At 48.8% G+C, this 25,005-nt stretch overlaps 1 protein-coding gene across 2 annotated transcripts in view; it reads right to left on the bottom strand.

Moving 5' to 3' along the window:
* The window catches only part of DENND3 (DENN domain containing 3), a gene marked incomplete at its 5' end in the record, with an annotated part of 59,372 nt that extends 36,496 nt beyond the window's left edge, over window positions 1–22,876 (bottom strand). For both annotated transcript variants that reach the window (XM_082858829.1, XM_082858828.1), the window contains 8 exons: window positions 137–252; window positions 3,155–3,373; window positions 3,639–3,758; window positions 9,675–9,786; window positions 10,007–10,149; window positions 11,986–12,101; window positions 12,601–12,880; window positions 22,775–22,876. In XM_082858829.1, coding sequence (XP_082714955.1) covers window positions 137–252; window positions 3,155–3,373; window positions 3,639–3,758; window positions 9,675–9,786; window positions 10,007–10,149; window positions 11,986–12,101; window positions 12,601–12,880; window positions 22,775–22,876 — 1,208 coding nt within the window. The remainder of the gene's footprint in view (window positions 1–136; window positions 253–3,154; window positions 3,374–3,638; window positions 3,759–9,674; window positions 9,787–10,006; window positions 10,150–11,985; window positions 12,102–12,600; window positions 12,881–22,774) is intronic.
* Window positions 22,877–25,005: the final 2,129 nt, after the last annotated feature.

Here is a 25,005-nt window from a genome sequence, read left to right as displayed (position 1 = left end):
AATATTCACAAACAATTTCCAAACTACTAAATATTACATAAACCATTTGTTAATATAAGATTGGAAGAGATACTTGAAATTGGCAAGTATGAACCTGAACAAGATTTTTCCGAATACCTACTATTTCCCCCCTTACCTCTGAATAAACGTCTGTGCCGCCAGGAGAGGGATGTCAGGAACGTCAACGTCCTCATCGTTAGAGTAGGTGATGCTCCCAGTGTCAATGTTTATCAGAATTAAACCATCGGCTTCCTGTAATATAAGTAAAGATCGGAGTAAGAATCTGAATCTGTTTACATCTTTGAAAACACAAAGATACACTTTGCATCCACCAAGATCGTGTCATCGATAATTAAATCATCGTATCTAATATGCACACAAAGCCTTATATTATCTACCAGAAAAATGCGGCGTATACCGCGAGTTAGGTTAACAAGCTAATTTGATTAAAAATGCCTCTTTGAGTCAAGATTCCAACACACGAGGTCAGGCCTTCACCCACCCTTGTGCAAACACTCCATGTACCACTTCAGGGAGCCTGGAGAGAACATTCCGGAGCCCCAGTGGGAGCACTCCGACATTCAACACTCAGGGCGCCCGCTGAGTGGCCCAGCCAGCTCTGCACCCCACCCGCCCCAGGACCAGAGCACAGGCGGGTCCTGGGCTCAGGGATCCCACACACTTAAGAGTTCTTGAGATGTGTGGATGGCTTACTTGTTAAGTCTTATCTGTGACAAAACACACAAATAATGAGTCACACTCCTGAGTTCTACACTTCAACTGTCCCGGGAACAGGATGCCAGAATCCTCCCCAGCTTTCGTGCTGGGCCGGCCTCTCAACACGCGTTTCACGGCACGTGAAATAGGCACAAACACGTCTCCCAGAGCAGAGGCTAAACCAGCAGGGGACAGGCCGCGCTCGTGAGCACGAACACGGAGCTTCTACAAGGACCCCTTCCGAGCTCCCAGCACAGCGAGAAGACATACAAACCCCAAAACACTTTCAGTCAAGACCTGCTGCTTTGCCCTAAAAACCACCCAGAACAGGTAAACCACTAAGACGACTTCCTTTGTGACTGCGGACTGGAATCAAGTAAATATGTCTGCAAGTTTCCCTCCTAAAGGGGCTGAAACAAGACAGTTTTTCCCCTAATGACTAAAAAAAGAAACACAATTTTGAACTACAAAGTATGCCTATTTTTTCCTCATTTGCGAGGGTGACGTTTTTCCATTCCTTCCATGAGGTCTGAATGGCCTTTTCCCACAGTGTTTGTCCCCTGGTGAATCATAGGTTCTGCCAACAACACAGACGTCCCGGCTCCGCCCCAGGAGGGACGCTGGGCTTGGCCAGGATTTGCTCTAAAACGCCGGGAAAAAAATGGATGGTGGCTGAGGACAAAGAGGGGTGCACGGCATCCCTTCCACTCTTCTCTCAGCTTTTGCGTACACTTAGAAATTTTCAAAATAAAGTTAAACAACACTGTAAATCAACTATACTCTAATAAAAATTTAAAAATAATAAAATAAGTTAAATGAGAACCTACCCCGTACCAACTACCAATAAACGCAAGGAAAAGTGCTGCACATCGCGAGTCACTGGGAAAACGCACAGCAAAACTACCCAGCAGGAGGATTAGAATCAAAAAGACAGAAGACAAGCATTGGGAGGAAGTGCGGAAATCGAGCTCGCCCTCTGCTGGAGGGAAGGTGTCTGGGGCAGCAGCGGGGAACGACAGTCTGGACATTTCTCAAATGGTTAAACACAGCGCTAGCACCTGACCCGGAAATTCCTCTCCTAGGTACGTACCAAGGTAAATAAACGCATGTCCACACAAAAACTTGTACATGAGTGTCCACAGCTGCATTATTCACAGCTGTGGTCAAAACGTCCAAACAACCCCAAATGCTCTCAACTCCCAAATGGATAAACAACTGTGGCCTCTTCATTCAAGGGAATCCTACTCGGCAATAAAAATAACGTGCTGCTACACGGATGAACCTCAAAAAACATGCCGCTAAGTGAAAGAAGACAGTCATAAAAGACCACGCATTGAATGATTCCATTTACGTAAAATCCACGTATACACAACAGGCGACTCCACAGAGATAGAAAGTAGATGCTGGTCGCCAGTGTCTGGGGGGGTTGGGGGATGACTGCTAACACATGCAGGGTTTCTTTGTGGGCTGACCAAAGAGTCTAAAATGAGTTGTCACAGCTCTACCAAGTTCCTAAAGCCACTGAGTTGTACAGTTAAGTCCAGGAAACTCTGTGGTATGCAAATTATATCTGAAAAAAAGCTGTTTTAAGAAAACCCAACCTGCTCTTCCTGCTGGCGATGTCACAGTTTATCACAAACCTGTGGCATGAGCTCCCTTTCGAAATGCACCCCACCAGCACAGCAGTAAAAACAGCTGCTGCATTTTAAGCACTTACCGTATGCCAGCCTGCTCTATGGGCCCCTTGACGCTGCTATGAGGATGTGGCCAGCACACTCCCTGTCCTTTCACAACCAGGCCTAACACCCCGACACAGGTCAGCCCCCAAGCTGAATCCAGTAAACGGCCACTGGACCCAGCAAGGCCCACGGACCCCTTGGACACGGAGCAATACACTGCATGCACCTGCACTCTTCTAGGAAGCAGGTCCACGGTTTTAATGAACAACAGAGGCTTAATCAAAAAAGTGAAAATGGAAAATATGGAGTGATAACAATGGTGGCTCCCATCCACGAAGCCCAGTCACCTGCCAGGCAGGACAGGGGACATTCCTCAGCCAGAGCCCTAGGAGGCCGAGGCCGTGCCCACTTCCCAGATGAGGAGACTGAGGCTTAGCAAAGGCCAGTAAGTCACTCAGGGTCGCAGAACTAGTAAGCAGCAGAGGTGAGACTTGAAATCGGTTCCCTCGACTCCAACGCCTGCCCTCACCTCCCTGAAAACCCTGGAAGCCACCAGAGATGTCGTGAATTTAAGTAGCCTGAGAAGTGGCATCAGGGTGTGGCCTTGAGGACAAGGAGGTAGCATTAGCGCCCTGTGATGGAGTGACCGCGAGCCTCTGCGCCCCCCACACCGCAGGGTACCTCTCAGCAGCTTCCCACGCGTCCCCGCAAAGCACCCACGTGACTTAATTCTCTGAGTCCAGCGGCGGGTGCCTAACCTTGCTGACTTCTTCAAAGTGGTCCAGGTGGCAGCCCATGAGAAAGGACGTGGGCGCCATGACGAAGTCCAACATCTGCCGCGACAGGATGGGGACGAAGGTGTGCTGCCACTGCAGGGGGTGCAGGTAGGCCATGAAGCACTCAGCCACGAGCGTCAGCAGAGCCCAGCTGGACGAGAAGAACACGACGTGCTGCTCCGTCAGAAGGCACGTTAGGATCTGGGGAAGCAACAACACCGCAAGCAAGCCTGAAACACTGCGAGGGCGCCACCCAACGAGGCCGGGCGCGGGGCAGCTTCCACCCTGCTGTCCCCACTCCACTTGCCAGGACCAAAGCCACCTGACCCCAGAAAAGTGCTGCCTGCAAACAGCGTGCTCTGTGGTGAATGTCGGCTTTAAGCAAAAAGATAAGTGTTCTGAGTAGTTTTGATGCCCCATTAAGCCAGTCAGCATGAGATGCTCACAGGTGTGGAAGGACGCGCACCTGTAGCACCTTCTCAGGTCTGAAGCGCAGTAAGGGCAGGTGAAGGTCCAGGTCGATGAGGGGGCTTTCGGGGTCTGCTCTCGAGGGAAATACGATCTGTAGTGGTTTCATGTTCAATACCTGCAATGACCAATTTCCATCATTAGCTCAGGGAGCTGCTCCCAGAGGAGACTGAAGGCAGTGAAATTCACCATTGTGGCTCAGAAAGCGTCTGAGCTAGAAAACACTTCTGGAGACTCATGCTGTCACCTGCAACGTCACAGAGAAACAAAACAGTCTAGAGATGACAAACAGAACTGCCAGGAATGTTTCATAATGAATTGAGGACTTAATGTCTTTTTCAGCCAAACTCCCTTAAACTCTTTAATTAATTAGGAAACAGTTCCTTGACAAAACAAAGATAAAGGGCCTCCAGAGATCCATCCCAACGAGCACGAACTCGGAATCAACTGCGTTCAAAGTAACCTTAACCAGCATGCATTGTTCTCGGTTACTACTTATTAGGTATTCGCTCATATTTTCAATTTAACAGTCAAAGCTCCTTAAAGACATGGAATTCACAAAAAAATTTTAACGGCACTTTATTTTTCTAAATAAGGGTATTTAAAAATGACACTTCAAATACAAACCCCACGTTCACAGGACGCCTATTACGTGTTATAGGTCGAGGCAGACGTGAAGGAGGGAGGTGCGGTCCCTCCAAGAAGGCGGCACTGGGAACAGCAGGGTTAAGCCTCCCCTGGCCTCACACACACGGGAGGCACTCTGCAAGGGCTCCTCCACGAGCACATGGAGGGGTCGGAGCACGAGCAGAGCTCCAGGGAAACAGAACAGAAAGAAGCGATCGAACCTGATGACAGAGAGGCTTCCTCTAGGAAAGGCGTGAAAGGATGAGAAATGGAGGGCAGCGGAGTACCAGGTCAAGAAAAAGGGCTACAGGACAAAATGCTCACTATTCACACTTTCTTCCAGTCACCTTAGTCACTATTCTATTTTCACGTTAAAAAACAAAACAGGTCTTCCCTGGTGGCGCAGTGGTTGAGAGTCCGCCTGCCGATGCAGGGGCTGCAGGTTCGTGCCCCAGTCCGGGAGGATCCCATATGCCGCAGAGCAGCTGGGCCTGTGAGCCATGGCCGCTGAGCCTGCGCGTCCGGAGCCTGTGCTCCACAATGGGAGAGGCCACAACAGTGAGAGGCCCGCATACCACAAAAACAAAACAAAACAACACAAAACAAAAAACAAGAAAAGAGACTGTCATTTTTGACAGTTGGGACATTTGCAAGTGCCTCCGACCAATACTTGGGGCCTCTTCGCTTTCTTGTTCCCAGTTTGGCTACAGAAGCAAGACATTAAAAATAAGGTGGATTCACTTATGTGACTGATGTGTTTGTTTTAAAGCAAAACAAAACAAAATAAAGCAGAGTTAAGTATTCCAAGTTGTGATGAATTATTAACAATTATAAAGTTTATAATGAAAAACTCCTCAGTATTTCAAAAAGGAAACGTGAACGGATAAAGAAGATGTAGTACATATACACAATGGAATATTACTCAGCCATAAAAAAGAAAGAAATAACGCCATTTGCAGCAACATGGGTGGACCTAGAGATTGTCGTACTGAGTGAAGTAGGTCAGACAGAGAAAGACAAATATCATATGATATCGCTTATATGTGGAATCTAAAAAATATGGTGCGGGGCTTCCCTGGTGGCACAGTGGTTGAGAGTCCGCCTGCCGATGCAGGGGACATGGGTTCGCGCCCCGGTCCGGGAAGATCCCACATGCCGCAGAGCGGCTGGGCCCGTGAGCCATGGCCGCTGAGCCTGCGCGTCCAGAGCCTGTGCTCTGCAACGGGAGAGGCCACAACAGTGAGAGGCCCGCGTACCGCAAAAAAAAAAGAAAAAATGATGCAAATGAACTTTGTAAAAACAGAAACAGAGTCACCGAGTTAGGAAACAAACTTATGGTTACCAGGGGAAAGCGGGGTGTGGGGAGGGATAAATTGGGAGATTGGGATGGACATATACACACTACTATATATAACACACATGACTAATAAGGACCTACCGCATAGCACAGGGAACTCTACTCAATACTCTGTAATGACCTATGCGGGAAAAGGATCTAAAAGACTGGGTATATGTATATGTATAACTGATTCACTTTGCTGTACACCTGAAACTAACACAACATTGTGAATTAACTATACTCCAATAAAAATTTAAAAAAAAATAAAAATAAAAAATGACCAAATCAAAAAAAAGGAAATGTGTCAGCCAGACACCCAGTTAAAGATAAGAACCAGGGCTTCCCTGGTGGCACAGTGGTTAAGAATCCGCCTGCCAACACAGGGGACATGGGTTCGAGCCTTGGTCCAGGAAGATCCCACATGGCACGGAGCAACTAAGCCCACGCGCCACAACTACTGAGCCCACGTGTTGCAACTACTGAAGCCCACGCACCTACAGCCCATGCTCTGCAACAGGAGAGGCCACCGCACCACAATGAAGAGTAGCCCCTGCTCGCCGCAACTAGAGAAAGCCTGCACGCAGCAACGAAGACCCAACGCAGCCAAAAAAAAAGGTAAGAACCAACCACATACGTGAGTCACTCTACCAGCAACATTGCTACTGCGACGTTTCAGGTGCTGTGCTAGCAACTTCACCGCACTCAATACTCATGCTCTCTGAGGTGGGTTCTGTTATTCTCCCCACTTTACAGATGAATAAACTGAAGAAGGAGAGAGATTTTAGGTAAATACTTTGTAAATTTCAACTTGATGGGAGCCCCAGAAAAACAATAGGCTTCCACACACAAAGCAACATAGAAAGTGACTTGGGAATAGTAAGAAGAAAAACGTGTGTTTCACTGGACACACCCAATTATGCCCATCATTTGAAAAGTAAGTAACATCCGAACTTCTAGAGGGCAGAGATCAAAGCAAAGCAGGCCTGGGGACACAGGCTGCACCTAGAGCCTTTGCTCCCCTCAGGCCAGTGGTCCAGGTGGTCAGAGAAAGGGCTGGGTCCTCACCTCCTCACTCCCCACCCTGTGGGGCCTCCCACCTCCTCCCGTCAGTACAGGTGAGAGCTGACCCCACCCAGAATTAACAGGAAACGGCAGCTCGGGGCCCATGCACACTATTCAAGACACAAGGTGCACAGCTCATGACTATTACCTACGACAACCTCTAACCTGACGTTGGTTTGCGGTAAAACACTGTTTCTGGAAAACACTGCTGAATCAGCTCCTGCATCAGATGAAATTGGCCTAAACTGACCTCTTGGATTTCTTCACAACCATAAACAGCCACAGCACTCCCTGAAACAAATGATGACCGTTACAGCAACTTGGACCCGAGAGCTAATTAGACTTGTTAGTGGAGGATCCCAATGACAAGTCTGATCCAAACTCAGCCCACCGGGACAAACCATGAGCACCAACATGCAGACCCAATAGAATGAGCACTGCTGGCCGACGCGGAATCACTCTCTCATTCATTCACTGAACAGCGCTCCACGGGACAGCAGCTAAGCGCTGGACACAGTAGCAAGTCCTGGAAATGCAGTTCTGAATGTGGCCTCTGTCCTCACGCAGCTCAGAGTCTGATGGACATTAAACAAAAAACACGCACACACAAGCCCTAACTGCAGGCGTGCTGAACTCTGCAGGAGAGTGGGCTGCTGTGAGAGAGACGGTGTGGGAGATGCTGCTCCGGAGAACTGATGTCTGAGCCAGGCCTGAGAAAGGAGCAGGAGCTGGAGAGGGAAAATGGAGAGAGTGGTACTTCCGGGAACAGCACATGCAAGGGCCCTGTGGCAGCATCTGTTCTCACTGTAGCTGGAGAACAGTGAGCAAGGGGTGAGTGGAGCTGGACAGGGCTGAATGGTGACACAGGGGCCAGGGATGCAGGTCTGGGTGAAGGCGACGAGTGAGAAAACAAGTGAGGGGTTTTAAGCACAAAAGGAAAGTCCAGTTTATAGATTTTAATGACCTCTCCAGCCACAGTGCAAAAGCATGAACTGATATAAGGTCAAGAATGGAAATGGACAGACCAGTGCCTCCCTAAGTCGTGTAGGTGGGAGAAGCTGGTGGCCCAGAACAGGGGTGGCAGTGGAAGTGTGTCAACTGGAAACAGCTACTGGAGACAGACTGATAGGGTGGACGTGGGACAAAAAGGCATCGAGAACATCCCCAGTAAACTTTCCCACTGGGGGTGGTAGAAATGGTGGAACCAAATGTTAATTAATCCAAGATTCCAAAGCTCGTGGATTACAGAAAACTCGTGTAAGTACTGTTTATACGTCGCTTCTGTTCAAAGGTAGAATACAAGGAATCACAGTGAACTGTAAACCTGTTCCTAACAGGGAATTCGGTTCACGGCTGCAGCAGGTCCTCAGTGTGCACGTGTTGAGTTTCTAGAATAAGAATGCAAACTTTGATGATTTCACTGCACAAAAAAAACAGTTATCCACAAAATAAAGATGAGTGCCTGGCACAGAAATCCATCAACTGTTCCCCACAAAGGTTTCTGGGAGTGGGACCAAGGTAGACAGACATCCTGCCCTGCCTCGGCCCGGAATGCAGTTGGCAGGGTGTCCCCCCACAGCAGACTGCTGGGCTTAGGATAATAGTAAATATATACACTTTAAGTTCATAATCACAAATATCCTAATAAATTATTTTTTCAACTGTCCGTAATAATCAAAATATAGGAAAACAAGATTTATACGTATAATCTTCCAGAGGGGATGAATACAGTGAAACTGACTTGACATTTACGGTACATTTCAAGACGTTTATTTAATAGATGTCTGTTTTTTAAAAAGGAAGCATCCCACAGTTAAATGAGTTTGGAAATTGCTGAGTCAAACAGGTTTCATCATACAGCTTAGCTGTCTGACATGTTACTCGACAAAAGGGGAATGAGGTCTTTCTCTAACTTTCCTTAACCCTGAAACCTCCCATCAAAAATAGCCAATAACATTTGAGAACAGTGTTTCACAGAACTCAGTTTAGGAAACGCTTCTCTATCAATTAAATAACAGAATGGCACTGTGAATAACAACGACAACAAAAAAAAAACCAGTTACTTTTTACTAGCCACACTGGACAGGAGAAAACATTAACGAGTTAAATATAATACCCGATATTCCAGACAAAAAAACAAAAGGGAAATTTGTAATTTAAGTAAATTTTGTGTTTTCTGGATAGCAAGTAATTAACATGTTACCCACTAAAGGGGCCTATTACTAGCTCAACATCTATTTATCCTGAGCCACTCAGCAAAACTCAGGCCTAAATAGTTGACTTTAGACCGATAAATTTTATTTTTAAATTTTTAGAAAATAAATTTTCTAATTTATTTCTAGTTTTCTGACCTTTGGAACCAGTGTATAAAATGCTTCTGTAAGGAACTTGAGAAGCATAATTTAAACAAAGCTAGAACTTAAAATCATTTAAAACATTTCAACCATCTTCATCGATGTGGTACATATATACAATGGAATACTACTCAGCCATAAAAAAGAACAAAATAATGCCATCTGCAGCAACATGGATGGACCTAGAGATTATCATACTAAGTGAAGTAAGTCAGAAAGACAAAGAAATACCATGTGATATCGCTTACGTATGGAATCTAAACTACGGCACAAATGAACCTATCTATGAAACTGAAACAGAATCACAGACACAGAGAACAGACTGGTGGTTGCCAAGGGGGAAGGGGTTGGGGGAGGGATGGGTTGGGAGTTTGGGGTTAGCAGATACAAACTGTTATATATAGAACGGATAAAAAACGAGGTCCTACTGTATAGCACAGAGAACTATATTCGATATCCTATGATAGACCATAATGGAAAAAAATATTTTAAAGAAATGTATATATAACTGAATCACTTTGCTGTACAGCAGTAATTAACACAACATTGTAAATCAACCGTACATCAATTAAAAACAAACGAATAAACCATCTTCATCATATTACTTTTACAATTTGCAAGGAAAAAACAAGACAATTCCGGATTTAATTACCAAATGGAGTGGTCCAGGAGGCGGGCTAGGTATTAAAGACAGTTTTGCAGCAAAATCTTTTATATGATTGTCAACTTCGAAATCTTTACAGATCTTCAGATGAGTCAATAAACTGAAATTGAAAGAAAAATCAAATCACCAAATAAATCTGAGAATCCAATGGTCATCCTCCACATTGCCAATCAAGGCTGAAATCTCTGTGTCAGGAGTTCCGGGAGTTTACACCAACAGGAGAAAGATGTGGATGTGAGACCGCAGAAGCCTGGCTGCCCAGGGCGGGGGGCGTCTGGAAGGGGCGTAGGCAAGCTTTTCAGGGAGTGTGTGCAGCTCACCAGGAGAGGCAGTCCTTGAGGGCGTTGTAATAGGGGAATCTGGAAACCACACACACGGCAAAGGGCACGAAGCAGCCGGCCGCGCTCCGGCCCAGACCTGACGCCTCCCAGCGCATCTTGCCGTTGTAGAAACAGTACTCGTCCTGGAGAGAAAGCAACAGCGCGTCACCTGCCGACCCCGGCAAATCCCAGTCTCCACTGTCGATGGTGCCAGCCTCTCCAGACAGAAAGGACACTGGACAGGGGCTGGACAGCTGTCCTCAGCACGGCTGGCCACTCCCACCCGTTTCACTGCCACGTGCGAGCGAGCTCCGGCCTCTCCACCAACACCGACGGGGCCCCGTGGGGAGCTCGCTCTGTCTGAGTGAGGTGCTGGGGTTACAGAGATGGGAAGACAGGTCCCTGCCCTGGAGAAGCTCGCCGCCTTCAGTGAGAAGGAACCATGGTTAGAACACAGGGAGACACAAGAAGGGGCTCTGCTTAAAGAGTGAAAAGGCAATATTCAAGAGGGCCTGGGAGCCAGGTGGGCATCACGGGCCAGAGGAGAGAGCAGGAGGTGCCTCGGCCCGTGATGGGGGGACCTCAGGCGGAAAAGAATACAGCAGTGGGGTTTCAGAAGGCACAGCTCTCTGCACAGCTTACCAGGGGCACAATGTGGGGGCCCCACCACATATGCGGGAAAAAGCGTGATCTGAAAAGAGACACGCACCCCAATGTTCTTAGCCGCACTATTTACAGTAGTCAGGGCATGGAAGCAACCTAAGTGTCCACTGACAGGTGAACGGATAAAGACGTGGTGGTACATGTATACAATGGAATACTACTCAGCCATAAAAAGAATGAAATAATGCCATTTGCAGCAACCCTAGAAAGTATCATACTAAGTGAAGTCAGTCAGAGACACAAAGACAAATACCATGTGATACCCCTTATATGCGGAATCTAAAAAGATGAGACAAATGAGCTTATTTACAAAACAGAAACAGCCTCACAGACATAGAAAACAAACTTACGGTTACCAAATAGGAAAGCAGGGAAGGGATAAATTAGGAGTTTGGGATTAAAATATACACACTACTATATATAAAACTCATAACCAACAAGGACCTACTGTATAGCACAGATATTCAACACCTCGTAAAAACCTATAAAAGAATCTGAAAAAGGAATATATAGGTATAAATATGTATAACTGAATCACTTTGCTGTACGCTGAAACCGACACAACATTGTAAATCAACTATATTTCAATAAAAATTTTAAAACTACATTAAAAACGTATGTTGGGCGCCCAGGTCCTCTGGGGCTGAAGTAGGCGGCCAGTCACCCTGTACCTTATGGTCCATCACGTCCCCTACAGACTCCCCAAGGCCAGCTGGTTCACACACAGGGCCCTGCCCAGAAAACACTCCCCAAACGCGTGATGACTGAGTCACCCTCTCAAAACCTCAGCCCAGGCACCTGTCACACGTGAAAGGTGAAAACAACCCAAAGGTCCACCAGCTGAGGAACAGAGAAGCAGACCGTGGTTTACACACACCGTGGAATATCACTCAGCTACTGAAAGGAGTGAAGCGCTGACACGGGCTCCCACGTGGACGAACTCTGAAAACATCACGCTAAGTGAAAGCAACCAGATACAAAAGGACGCGTAGAGTATGACTCCACTTATATGAAATGTCCAGAATGGGCAAACCCACAGAAGCAGAAAGCAGACGAAGGATGGCCGGGGGCCCGGGGGCAGCAGGGCCTGGGGAGGCATCGCTGATGAGACAACTCCGCCTTTTGGGGTGACGAACATGTTTTGGAACTAGAGAGTGGTGATGGCGGCACAACACTGTGAATGTACTTAATGCCACTGAATCGTACATTTTTTAATGGCTAAAATGGTGATTGTCATATTATGTGTATTTCACTGCAAAAGAAAAAAACCCCCAGCCTAGACCCAGTTTCAGAGGGAAGCTGGGGGAATCACGTACGTGCAGGGGTCGGTAGTACTGGGCCACCACGCCGTAGGTTCTATTGCCGCAGACATCAGTCAGCACCAGAAAGTGGACACAGTCCTCCTTGGGCTCAGAGGCCACACACACGCCCCCTGCAGGCAGAAAAAAGAAAGAAGGAGCCTCATTCTGGCCACGTGGCATCCACCATGAGGCCTGGGCTACCCATAAGCGACAGGATACGTCCCTCTCTGTCTGCTGTGGCACTCTGACGGCCAGATGCGCTAATCCTTCGGGCCGTGCACCACCTGCCTCGATCCCTCCCCCTCAGCAGCAATTTCTTTGCTGGCACTCTGTGCTCTGAAGACTTTGTGGCGGATCATGGGAACAGGCCCCCGGACAGACCCTTCAGGGCACACCTGGGGTGGTAGCTATTTCCTGAGCCCAGTGGGGAAGGGGGTGTCCCAGCCTATCCAGGAGAGCAGGAAATCGCCTCAAGCCCTCTGCGGAGCCTCCAGACAGGTCCTCTGTCAAGCCCTTAGTCTGAGTTTTCTACACCAGGCACCTGGACATCTCTCGGTGAGAGAAATGCAGCCGGAACAAAGCCCGCTCGGCAGCGGGACTGGCCAGTCGGGGAGGCCGGCCCGCGCGCACCTGGGAAGCAGAGCTGCGGCAGGGCGAGCAGGTCCACGCCGTTGGGGATGCCCACGTCCTCGGGGTCCTGGCCCCTGGGGCCGCCGGGGTGGCCCTTCGAGGGCTCCGCCTTGGGCCTCTCTCTCTTCTTCCGGAAGGAGCGCCTCCTGGTCTTACCCAGCGTCACACAGTTCACGCCGGCCGGCTGACTGTCCTCCTTAGTGACAAACGGAGGCACGAAGACTGACAGGACCTCCGGATCCAGAGAAGACAGGCTCTTGACTCCCTTTTTCTGGGCGACCTAAAGCAGGTGGAAATAAGAGTCACCGCAGCGGTGCCAGCCTTGCTCTGTCCGACCCTCCCGTCGTAGCAAACCCCCGGTGAGTTCTTTTTTTTTTTTTTTAAGAAAGTTGTCAGGCTTTATTATTATTATTTTTTTTTTTTTTTTTACATCTTTATTGGAGTACATCACGTGCCTGGCTTTTCCCACCAGCAGCTCGAGATGGTAAGGAACTGCTTTTAGGAAATCTCAGGCCCTACACTCAGCGAGTGACGGACCCCCTCAGAGCCTGGTCCTTCAGCTGCTAATAGGGACGCCATGACTGGCCCCTTGGCTCCAAGGCTTGGTTCAGGGCCGGCACCGCGATGGAGACCTGGGTTCAGATCCCAGCGCTGTGGGAACCACGGCAGCAAATTACTTGGCCCCTCTGAGCTTCCCTTTCGAGAGGCGAGTGCAGGGACTCACAGGTCAAGTGCTCAGCCCCCGTGAGCCCCCAGGAGGCCCCCCGCCCCATCCCCTCAAAGGCTGGTGGGGACGGCGAGCCCCAAGAAGGGCTCTGCATCTTGTCAAACCCACACGCGCATGTTTGCCAACACGTGCCCGCCTCGCCAACTGGGCCACCACGCACATTAGTTCTGTCACCTCCGGCCTGGGAGGACACAAGGAGGAGTGAGGAAGGGCCTGATGGACATAGAGAGCCACGTCCTCCTGCCAGACCATCCCAGCATCTGTAAAAAGGGCTGCTTAGCCTCGTTTTTTTTTTTTATTTTTTGCAGTACGCGGGCCTCTCACTGCTGTGGCCTCTCCCGTTGCGGAGCACAGGCTCCGGACGCGCAGGCTCAGCGGCCGTGGCTCACGGGCCCAGCCGCTCCGCGGCATGTGGGATCTTCCCGGACCGGGGCACGAACCCGTGTCCCCTGCATCGGCAGGCGGACCCTCAACCACTGCGCCACCAGGGAAGCCCTTAGCCTCAGTTCTTTTAAACTTCAACCTGGTCCAAGATTTTTTTAACCTTTTATCTTTTCCTTCTTCCCCAAATATCATAGGTCACCTTCTCTTTTTCTTTCTAGTGAGTTAGGACTAAACAAACACTGGTGCCAGGTTGATTTCAGATCTTCCAAGGAAGGTACTGATATTATGAACTGCAGTCTGTCCACGAGCAGGAAGGGCTGCCAAGCCAGGTAAAGACAGAAGAGAGCAAAGCAGGATTCTCTGGGTGTAAAAGACACAGAAGGTAAGAGGTGGCCGTCAGGGTGGGGAGTGGGTAACCTAGGGTCTTTGAGGACCCTAGAAATGGCATCAGGAAGAACACCACCGTCACCAGAGAAATGTGGCCTTGGCTGGCAGAAAAGGAAGAGCAGCATCAACATTTTGGTAAGAATCAGGGGCACCAGCAGGGGACTATTACACTTCAAAGCATATCTACAATGACGGCATTTTCAGTCAGTAGACACACTCTAAACTCAATACGCTATTTTTATGCAATTCAGATAACGGTTTCTTTATATTTGGGGGAAAAAGTTAATGCCAGCAGGAACCAACACCAAACATGGGAAATCCCTACTGCTGTGTAATTTAAAAACCTTTTGTGTATCATGCACGAAAGGAATCCTTTTCTTTACTTGTATGAAACCTCTTCTAAAACTTTCCTATCAAAGTCCAGCAGTTCGGACCTAATTCTCTATGAAAACGTGCTCATCTATTTCCTCCGCACGTGAGATGTTACATCCACAGAGACTGGGCGATATCTCACGTCACTGCGGGACAACTCTTGGTATAAATTACAGAGCAGCAAACGAGCTCCCTCACTGATCGACCCCTTTTCCTGAAACTTCCCAAGGCCGCCTCCTTTCTGCAATTTCACCTCTCCAGCCCGCTCCTTGGCAGCCCCCTGCAGACAGACCCCCAGGGCCAATCCTTGGCCCCAGTCCCGCCTCATGCAACAGCCTGCAGGGCAGTCTCTACACTCCTGTGGTTCCAGGTATGCACACAGGGACAGCTCCCAGGGTTCTGCCCCCAGGGATGGGGCCTCTGTGCCATCCCAGCTGTACCCAACTGCCTCCCAATATAGGCGGTGAGTCCCTTAAACTTAGTTTCAAAAATTAAGCCCACACTTATTTCCAAAAACTTGATCATCCACCTCTCTGCTCCTGTGGACAGGATGACACCACTCGGGCATTTAGAGCCGGACCGGCGCTATGGCCCCTGACTCCCCATCGGGAAACCCACATCTCGACGGCAGGCCGCAGAAAGGTCTCTGAAGAAAGCCCAGCTGCTGCCCCATCTGCACCACGTTTGCAAACCTCTGGCTGACAGTAGGTACAGATTCACCGTGAACTAATCTTCATGGTTGCTGCCGAGAGAACAGCCCCACCTCCTCCCACCTGGCCCGACGCCCACTCTCCCAAAGGGGGACGGGGGGGGTCCCCCATCTAAAGAGCACACATGACTCGTCCCTCACCTGCCACAACAGCAGTGGCTCCAGCTGCCCGGCGCCAGCCTCTTACCCCAGCAAACCAGCCCTGCAGACCCATCTCTGTCCCTCAGCCAGACCTAAGAAGTGTGTTTGTTTCTACACATTACCATCCTCACACATATTCCCGTGCAGGTATCACACGGTGCATGTGTCACGTGACAGGCCGACCACCTGCACTGGCTGTGCACCTGGCAGCCGGCCAGCCTGCTTGCAAAGCCAGGGCGCCCAAGCCACTCACGACTGAAGCCCTCAGTCATCTCAACACATGCGCCTTTGTCACGACGCTGTGCTTCTCCCTGCCCTTCACTCTGCTTGGCACGTGCCCTGCCCCCTCCTCACCCCACCTCCTCACCAGCGACCCCCCGCAACACTCATTGGAGGGGGCGTTTCCTCACCCTGCAGCCAGGGACACACACCTCCTCCAGCCATCACGCCTGGCCCATCATCTCCTAGAACTTCACCATCCGGAGTCGACCTCCCCATCACCTCCTAGAGCATCGCTGCCCGGCACAGTGGTCCTACATCGCCTTCAGAATGGCGGGCCGGGCTGGGCTGAGGCAGGGATGGTGTGGCCCTCCTCTCTGCAGCCCCACAGTCCGCACAGAGGATGGCTCTGAGTGGATGCCGTTCCTCCATTCCCACCCTGGCACTCGTGATGTCTTGGAGGTATGCTCAGTCTGCATGGAAAATTGGTCATTACGGTAGAGCCAATGAACTCCGTAATTCGCACTAGCTACCTTTAGTCACTGAAAGTGAGGTGGCCACAATCCAGCCAACTTGGCATTTAGCAGTGCATTACACATCTGTCTTTTTTTTTCCTCCAAAATGGAAATCCCTGTTGTCTTTTCTGATTGGATAAGCAATACAGTCTCATTTTTAAAAATTATAACAATATAGAAATAATAAAAGAAATAATGATAGAAAGGGAATGCCTTCCCCATAATCCCATGACTCAAAGGTAATGTTCTAAACAGCATGGGATACATGCTTCCTATTTTTAAAATGTATACATAAATATAACTATTTCATAAACACAATTATATTTAAATGATTTCATTAGATTTTTTCCCCATTTAACCATACAGTGTGCTGACTCTCCTGCTGACACTTTAGCATGTCCCATTGTGTACAATTCAGTACCACCCCTGCCCAATCCCCTTCCGATGGACAGCTGGGTTGCTCCCAAGTCTTCATCATACTAAACAACAGGCAGCAATGAGGTCTCACCCAAATACACTTGCACACGTCTGACTCTGTAATTAGAATAAACTCCTAGGTATTTTATTCTTTTCGTTGTGATGGTAAATGGGATTGTTTCCTTAATTTCTCTTTCTGGTCTTTCATTGTTAGTGTATAGGAATGCAAGAGATTTCTGGGCATTAGTTTTGTATCCTGCGATTTTACCAAATTCATTGATTAGCTCTAGTGGTTTTCTGGTGGCAACTTTAAGAATAAACCTACCTAAGGAGGCAAAAGACCTGTACTCAGAAAACTATAAAACACTGATGAAAGAAATCAAAGATGACACAAACAGATGGAGAAATATATAGCATATTCTTGGACTGGAAGAATCAATCTTGTGAAAATGACTATACTACCCAAAGCAATCTACAGATTCAATGCAATACCTATCAAATTACCAATCGCATTCTTCACAGAATTAGAAAAAAAAATGTTACAATTTGTATAGAAATACAAAAACCCCAAATAGCCAAAGCAATCTTGAGAAAGAAAAACAGAACTGGATGAATCAGGCTCCCCATCTTCAAACAATACTACAAAGCTACAGTAATCAAGACAGTATGGTACTGGCACAAAAACAGAAAGATAGATCAATGGAACAGGATAGAAAGCCCAGAGATAAACCCACGCACATATGGTCACCTTATCTTTGATAAAGGAGGCAGGAATGTACAGCGGAGAAAGGACAGCCTCTTCAATAAGTGGTGCTGGGAAAACTGGACAGGTACACGTAAAAGTATGAGATTAGATCACTCCCTAACACCATACACAAAAATAAGCTCAAAATGGATTAAAGACCTAAATGTAAGGCCAGAAACTATCAAACTCTTAGAGGAAAACATAGGCAGAACACTCTATGACATAAATCACAGCAAGATCCTTTCTGACCCACCTCCTAGAGAAATGGAAATAAAAACAAAAATAAACAAATGGGACCTAATGAAACTTAAAAGCTTTTGCACAGCAAAGGAAACCATAAACAAAACCAAAAGACAACCCTCATGGGAGAAAATATTTGCAAATGAAGCAACTGACAAAGGATTAATCTCCAAAATTTACAAGCAGCTCAATAACAATAAAACAAACAACCCAATCCAAAAATGGACAGAAGACCTCAATAGACATTTCTCCAAAGAAGATATACAGACTGCCAACAAACACATGAAAGAATGCTCAACATCATTAATCATTAGAGAAATGCAAATCAAAACTACAATGAGATATCACCTCACACCAGTCAGAATGGCCATCATCAAAAAATCTAGAAACAATAAATACTGGAGTGGGTGTGGAGAAAAGGGAACCCTCTTGCACTGCTGGTGGGAATGTGAATTGGTACAGCCACTATGGAGAACAGTATGGAGGTTCCTTAAAAAACTACAAATAGAACTACCATATGACCCAGCAATCCCACTACTGGGCATATAACCTGAGAAAACCATAATTCAAAAAGAGTCATGTACCAAAATGTTCATTGCAGCTCTATTTACAATAGCCCAGGGACGGAAACAACCTAAGTGTCCATCATCGGATGAATGGATAAAGAAGATGTGGCACATATATACAATGGAATATTACTCAGCCATAAAAAGAAACGAAATTGAGCTATTTGTAATGAGGTGGATAGACCTAGAGTCTGTCATACAGAGTGAAGTAAGTCAGAAAGAGAAAGACAAATACCGTATGCTAACACATATATATGGAATTTAAAAAAAAGAATGTCATGAAGAACCTAGGGGTAAGGCACGAATAATGACACAGACCTACTAGAGAACGGACTTGAGGATATGGGGAGGGGGAAGGGTAGGCTTTGACAAAGCGAGAGAGAGGCATGGACATATATACACGACCAAACGTAAGGTAGATAGCTAGTGGGAAGCAGCCGCAGAGCACAGGGAGATCAGCTCGGTGCTTTGTGACCGCCTGGAGGGGTGGGATAGGGAGGGTGGGAGGGAGGGAGACGCAAGAGGGAAGAGCTGTGGGAACATATGTATATGTATAACTGATTCACTTTGTTATAAAGCAGAAACTAACACACCATTGTAAAGCAATTATATTCCAGTAAAGATGTAAAAAAAAAAAAAAAGAAAAAAAAAACGACAGTATGGTACTAGCACAAAAACATAAATAGATCAGTGGTACAGGATAGAAAGCCCAGAGATAAACCCACAGACCTATGGTCACCTAATCTATGACAAAGGAGGCAAGAATATACAATGGAGAAAGGACAGCCTCTTCAATAAGTGGTGCTGGGAAAACTGGATAGCTACATGTAAAAGAATGAAATTAGAACACTACCTAACACCATACACAAAAATAAACTCGAAATGGATTAAAGACCTAAAGGTAAGACCAGACACTATACAACTCTTACAGGAAAACATAGGAAAAACACTCTTTGACATAAACCACAGCAAGATCTTTTTTGACCCACATCCTAGAGTAACGAAAATAAAAACAAAAATAAACAAATGGGACCTAATGAAACTTAAAAAGTTTTTCACAGCAAAGGAAACCATAAACAAAACCAAAAGACAACCCTCAGAATGGGAGAAAATATTTGCAAATGAAGCAACGGACAAAAGATTAATCTCCAAAATATACAAACAGCTCATGGAGCTCAGTATCCAAAAAACAAACAACCCAATCAAAAAAGGGGCAGAAGACCTAAATAGAAATCTCGCCAAAGACGACATACAAATGGCCAAGAAGCATATGAAAAGATGCTCAACATCACTAATTATTGGAGAAATGCAAATCAAAACTACAATGATGTATCACCTCACACCTTCAGAATGGCCATCATCAAAAAATCTACAAACAATAAATGCTGGAGAGGGTGTGGAGAAAAGGGAAACCCTCTTGCATTGCTGGTGGGAATGTAAATTGATACAGTCACTGTGGAGAACAGTATGGAGGTTCCTTAAAAAACTACAAATAGAACTACCATATGACCCAGCAATCCCACTACTGGGCATATACCCTGAGAAAATCATAATTCAAAAGGACACATGTACCCCAATGTTCATTGCAGTGCTATTTACAATCGCCAGGACATGGAAACAAGCTAAACATCCAATGACAGATGAATGGATAAAGAAGATGTGGTACATATATACACACACAATGGAATATTACTCAGCCATAAAAAGGAATGAAATTGGGTCACTTGTAGAGAAGTGGATGGACCTAGAGTCTGTCATACAGAGTGAAGTAAGTCAGAAACAGAGAAACAAATATCATATTAATGCATACATATGGAATCTAGAAAAAATGGTACAGATGGATGAACCTTTTTCCAGGGCAGGAATAGAGACGCAGATGTAGAGAACAGACACGTGGACATGGCGGGAAGGGGAGGGTGGGACGAACTGGGAGATTAGGAATGACATATATACAGTACCATGTGTAAAATAGCTAGCTAGTGGGAACCTGATATAAAGCACAGAGAGCTCAGCTCTGTGCTCTGTGATGACCTAGATGGGTGGGATGGGGGGGGAGGTGGGAGGCAGGGGATATAGTATGCATACAGCTGATTCACTTCATTGTACAGCAGAAACTAACACAACATTGTAAAGCAATTATACTCCAATAAAAATAAAATAAAATAAAAAGAATAAACTCCTGGAAGAGCAATCCTGGGCCCCAGAGGGTTCATATGTTACTTTCTGATACATGTTGCAACTGCCCCTCACCCCGCCCCCGCCACCAACCCCCCACCACCCCAAAGATGATGTCCATTTCCACAGACTCCGCCCAGGGTAGCTTCCTGCTCTTCCCTCCCAGACACTGACTTACTAAAAAGTAAAAAACCACAACACTCTAATTCATGTGAGGCATTGTTAGATGACATAATGGCATTGATCTTCACTATAGGATTGGCTGTCATTTGTGAAATAAAACAGAAATAGATTCTTTAAAAATGCTCTAGAAGAGTCCAACACAGTTGCCAGTAGCCACATGTGACTATTTAAATTAATATTAAATGAAATATAAAATCCAGTTCCTCAGTGGCACTAGCCACACTTCAAACACCCTGTAGCCGCATGTGGCCAGCTGCTACCATACGAGACGGTGGAGGTGAAGAACACTGGCTGTCATCATCTGCAGTGTCTGTTGGACAGTGGTGCTCTAGAGATGGAAAGCCAGGATGCTCTCTCCACCCAAACACATAAAAACGTGCCTTCACCCACAAGATTTACGTCAGTGACCTACACTGTGAAAGGTGCTCTGAGCGCTTTGCCACCACCCTGTGATGGATTTGTGATGGACCCCTTCCCATCTCTGTGTTTCGTCTCCACAGCAACCAAGGAGTAGAAGGAAATGTAACTGACCACAGTAATTCACTGGGGATGGAACTGTATTTTCCAATTCTTTGTCACTAACCTCAAAGAAACAAACACCACCCCATCTAAGGAATAAATAAAACATAAAGTTAGGACACTAGACTATCCTAACATCAAGCTGGCTATTTCTCATACCTCTGGGCTTCTGTTTTCATGTGTCACCAAATAGGAGTCCCTGAATCAGAGAGAAACGGTGACTTTTCAAAGTAAAATTAAAAGTTATTTAAAAGCCTTGGACATTCAAAGTAGAACTGCTATAAAAATAAAACTGAATAAATGATATCCTATGTTTCATGAATTGTAACATTAACGTAGGTCTTACAGTGAGGATGTTACTCCATTTCACAACACTCCTCCTTCTCCTGCTCCTTCAGCTGTTTTTCCCTCCACCCTTTGCCGAACCCCTAACAGAAGCAGAGTATAGAATAAAGAGGATGATGGCTAAAATGCGGAGTGGCCGACTGCCCACTCGACTTGGGAAATGTCGCAGTCTGTTTAGTTCAGGAAAGTACCACTGTAAATATTCCGGATGATTCATCCTCTTCTCATCACGGCAACGAATAGACATGCTGTGATCACCCAAGAAGCAAGATGCCCAACTGTGGAGAACACCAAAACTGAAACCAGGTCATTTCCTATCAGAAGGAAAACGAGGTAATGCCATTTGGCACTGAGAGGCAGGGAAACAACTCAACTCAATCCACAGGGTCAGAGGAGGCAGAGACCAAAGGGGGACCCAGACGTGATGGGGGTTCGCGGAGTGAGAGGGGGAGGGAAATGCAGAAATCATCGAAATTGGCCTTATACTAAAGCCAAGGCGTAGAGACCACTAAGACATTATCAGACATTTATCCAGGTTAACTTTGCAACATTTAGCTTCTCTTGGTGATGCCCAGTCAACCCTGCAGCCTTAAATACTCAAAATGGCTTTCTCTGCCTCTCCTTGCTGTCGTCTGGAACCAGAAGAAAGGACCTATCCAGATAACTAGGCAGTAGAGTCGGGAACTCTCCGAACACACCGAGCACCACCACTAACCAGAGAAAAATGATAGAGTCCCAGACATCTAGGCCAAGGGAAAGAGAGGGCCACAGACCCACTCCAAAGAAAGCCAGGGTTCCGGAACTAAGAAGAAGTGAGAACACAAGGAAGAAAAAAGGAGAATGTCCCAAGCTGCGGTCCCGGAGGAAGGGACGCGAGCCTGCCACTTTGGCTGCCAGGGTGCAGAGCGGAGCACAGGTGGAGGCGGGCTGCAAGTGTTTCACAGTGAAAAACAGTTCGTTTCATCGCATACCGACTAAATGGAGAACATATAAAGGCGGTCCTTACATCTCACCGAAAATATCCTTACGCTGTGCCTAGAACAGCACCGGCCCCTAGGAGACCGTGAATCTGTGGAATGAGTGAAATCATTGAATAGCGGACAAGGATTCGGTGCTGGAGGCCGCGGAACCCCAGGCGGCCCAGCCACGTCTTCACCTGACCCAGGTGGGCGTCCTGAGACAGAGAAGCCGAGCGGGACGAAGCGCTTAGGAAGCGGCCCGACGGACGCCAGCTTCTCCATCACACTTCATCGCGGTGCGACTCCAGCGGTGTCACCCGAGAGGTGCTCCCGGAGGGGAGGGGAAGGGGCAGGAGCCCCCAGCCGGCTGCCACTCGCGACTCCACCGCGGCTGCGAGAACAGCTGCTGCTCTCGCCCCAGGAGGCTGGAGGTGGCCGGCCCGGCCGGACCTCTGCGCAACTTCCCCACCCCGCGGACGCCCGGGGCTCCATGCGCACCCGGCGGGGTGCGCTGGGCCCGACCCCGTTCCCCGGCCGCCCCGCCCGCGTCTGTGTCCCCGCCGGGCCTTACCTGCTCGGGGCCACGGAGGCTGTCCCGGGGGGCCCCCAGCAACGCGCACAGCTCCAGCAACCCCGAGGGCAGCGCCAGGTACTGCGGGCCGGCCTCCGCCATGGCTGCTGTGCGGCCGCGGCCGGCTGGGCGTACCCCGCCCGGGCGCCTCGGGCCACCCGGCCCCGAACCCGCGTCCCGGCCGCAACTTCGCCCGCCTCCCGGCCCAGCGCCCGCGCTAGCTGCAGCCGGCCTGTCCGCTGAGAGCGCCGTCCGCTGGGCGGGACGTGAGGGGCGGGGCCTGAGCGGCAGCGGGGCCTGAAGAGGCTGAACGGAGAGGGGCGGGGCCTGGCGGGGCCGGGCTCGGGGCCCGGCGCGAGGTCGTCATTTCCGAACCGGGCCGGCGGGCTCCGGCGCGTGCGCGGCGTCTGAGCCCAGCCCCCTCCGTCGGCCCAACCTTTCCCTGCCGGCAGCCCCCTCCTCGGCGAACCGGGGAAGAGGTGGGCGGGGTCCTCAGGTGGCCCAGGAGGGAGCCCAGCCTCCGGGGCCGAGGGTGCGGGAGTCACCTGCTCTCGCAAGCCTCCGGGCCCAACCTTGGAGGGACTAAGGCCGGGGGCGCCCCCTGCCGCCGCCGACTCCAGGAAGCCCTCCTGCGAGCAGGGCCGTGGCGTTGGCCGGTCGTGGACGGCAGGAAAGTACGGTGGGCATAATTGCTATGCCCGGTTAACCTAAGACTGGCCAAGTCTGCTAAGAGGTTGAGTAAAGTTCAGCAGGAAACAGGGTGGGGTGGGCGCCGCTAGACTAGAACGCGGGGAGCGCAGGACTGAGGAGGGTCCGAAGATGGACAGGGTCCTTCCCCGGCCAGCTGCAGGCCTGGCCTGATCCCGGTAGACCGTGGGCCTCCCCAGCCAGAGGCTGGGGCCAAGAGGCTGGTTTCCGTGCCTGGTCAGTGGCACAGAACTTAGAGGGGACGCCGGCCCAGTGCTAGCTCTGCTTCCCAGCCGACGTTGGGCAGTATCTATACAACCGCGCTGGAAATGATACCAAAGGAACTTTCCTAGTTCCAATAATCTATGATTCTTTTTTTAAAATCTGAAATGCTTAGTAATAATGTCAAACAATAACTACAAAGCAAGGTCAAAATGAAAGCAGGGTTGGGGGGTGTGGATCTGGAGGCCAAAGGATTCCTTCATCCTTTCCAGCCTGGTGAGGCCCCCACTGACTGCAGCCTGACTCACACGGGATCTGTGTTTCACTGTTAAGTCATCTAACGATCATGAATCACAGCTGGTTCTCACTCAGGTCTGGAGGCTGCCCAGCATCCCTGGCTCTCATAGGTGAGCCATGACCAGTAGTTGCAACCACTGACTTCAAAAGGACAGATTTTGCTCCTAATGGTCTAGCTCTCTCCACGCTGTCCTGGTTGTTGGCAGCCTTGGCAGAGGGCAGGGTGGAGTCTGTCACCTGAGAATCTGCAGTGCCCAGGAGAGAGACTCACAGATGCCACTGGAGGCTTGAGAAGCAAGGCCTTGGGCTTCCAGGGACCTGGGCTGGCGTCTGCCCCCCTGTGTGACAGCCAAGCTCCTCAACGCCCCGAGCTTCAGCTGCCTGTTTGTTCAAACACTGCCAGGTGTGGCCAGGACTCAGGAGGTAAACACTAGGCAGCTATCTCGGTGAGGACCCAGTGAGGTTCAGGCAGGAGCTGGTGTCCCTATTCCTCCGAGAGGTGCAAGGGTTTAAGGAAGGGAGCTCCAGGATTGAGGTGGGAAGTCTGGGGCCTGCTGTGGGCGGGGCTATGGAATTCCCCTTTTCTAGGCCTCCCTTTCCTCACCCTTAACACTGGAGTAGGGGCCAGGTGATCTCAGAGGGGCTCCTAGCTCCGCGCTCTTGCTTTTTAATAAGTCCCTGTTACTCATTCTGCAGGGACTTCCAAAGTGCCTGCAGTAAGATTTGCCCCACCCTTGAGAGTGCTAATGGATTGGAGATAGAAGTGCAATCAAAATCCCAGGTGGGGCTTCCCTGGTGGCGCAGTGGTTGAGAGTCCGCCTGCCGATGCAGGGAACGCGGGTTCGTGCCCCGGTCCGGGAAGATCCGTGGCTGGGCCTGTGAGCCATGGCCGCTGAGCCTGCACGTCCGGAGCCTGTGCTCCGCAGCGGGAGAGGCCACAGCAGTGAGAGGCCCGCGTACCGCAAAACAAAAAAACAAACAAAAAAAAATCCCAGGTGGTGTAAGGGTCACGTAGAGGCTGATGA

This window comes from Leucopleurus acutus (genome assembly GCF_964270905.1).
Source record: "Leucopleurus acutus genome assembly, chromosome: 17".
Classification (NCBI taxonomy): Eukaryota; Metazoa; Chordata; class Mammalia; order Artiodactyla; family Delphinidae; genus Leucopleurus; species Leucopleurus acutus.
The sequence above is the reverse complement of the archived record's forward strand: the minus strand, read 5'-3'. Positions and strand labels throughout refer to the sequence as shown.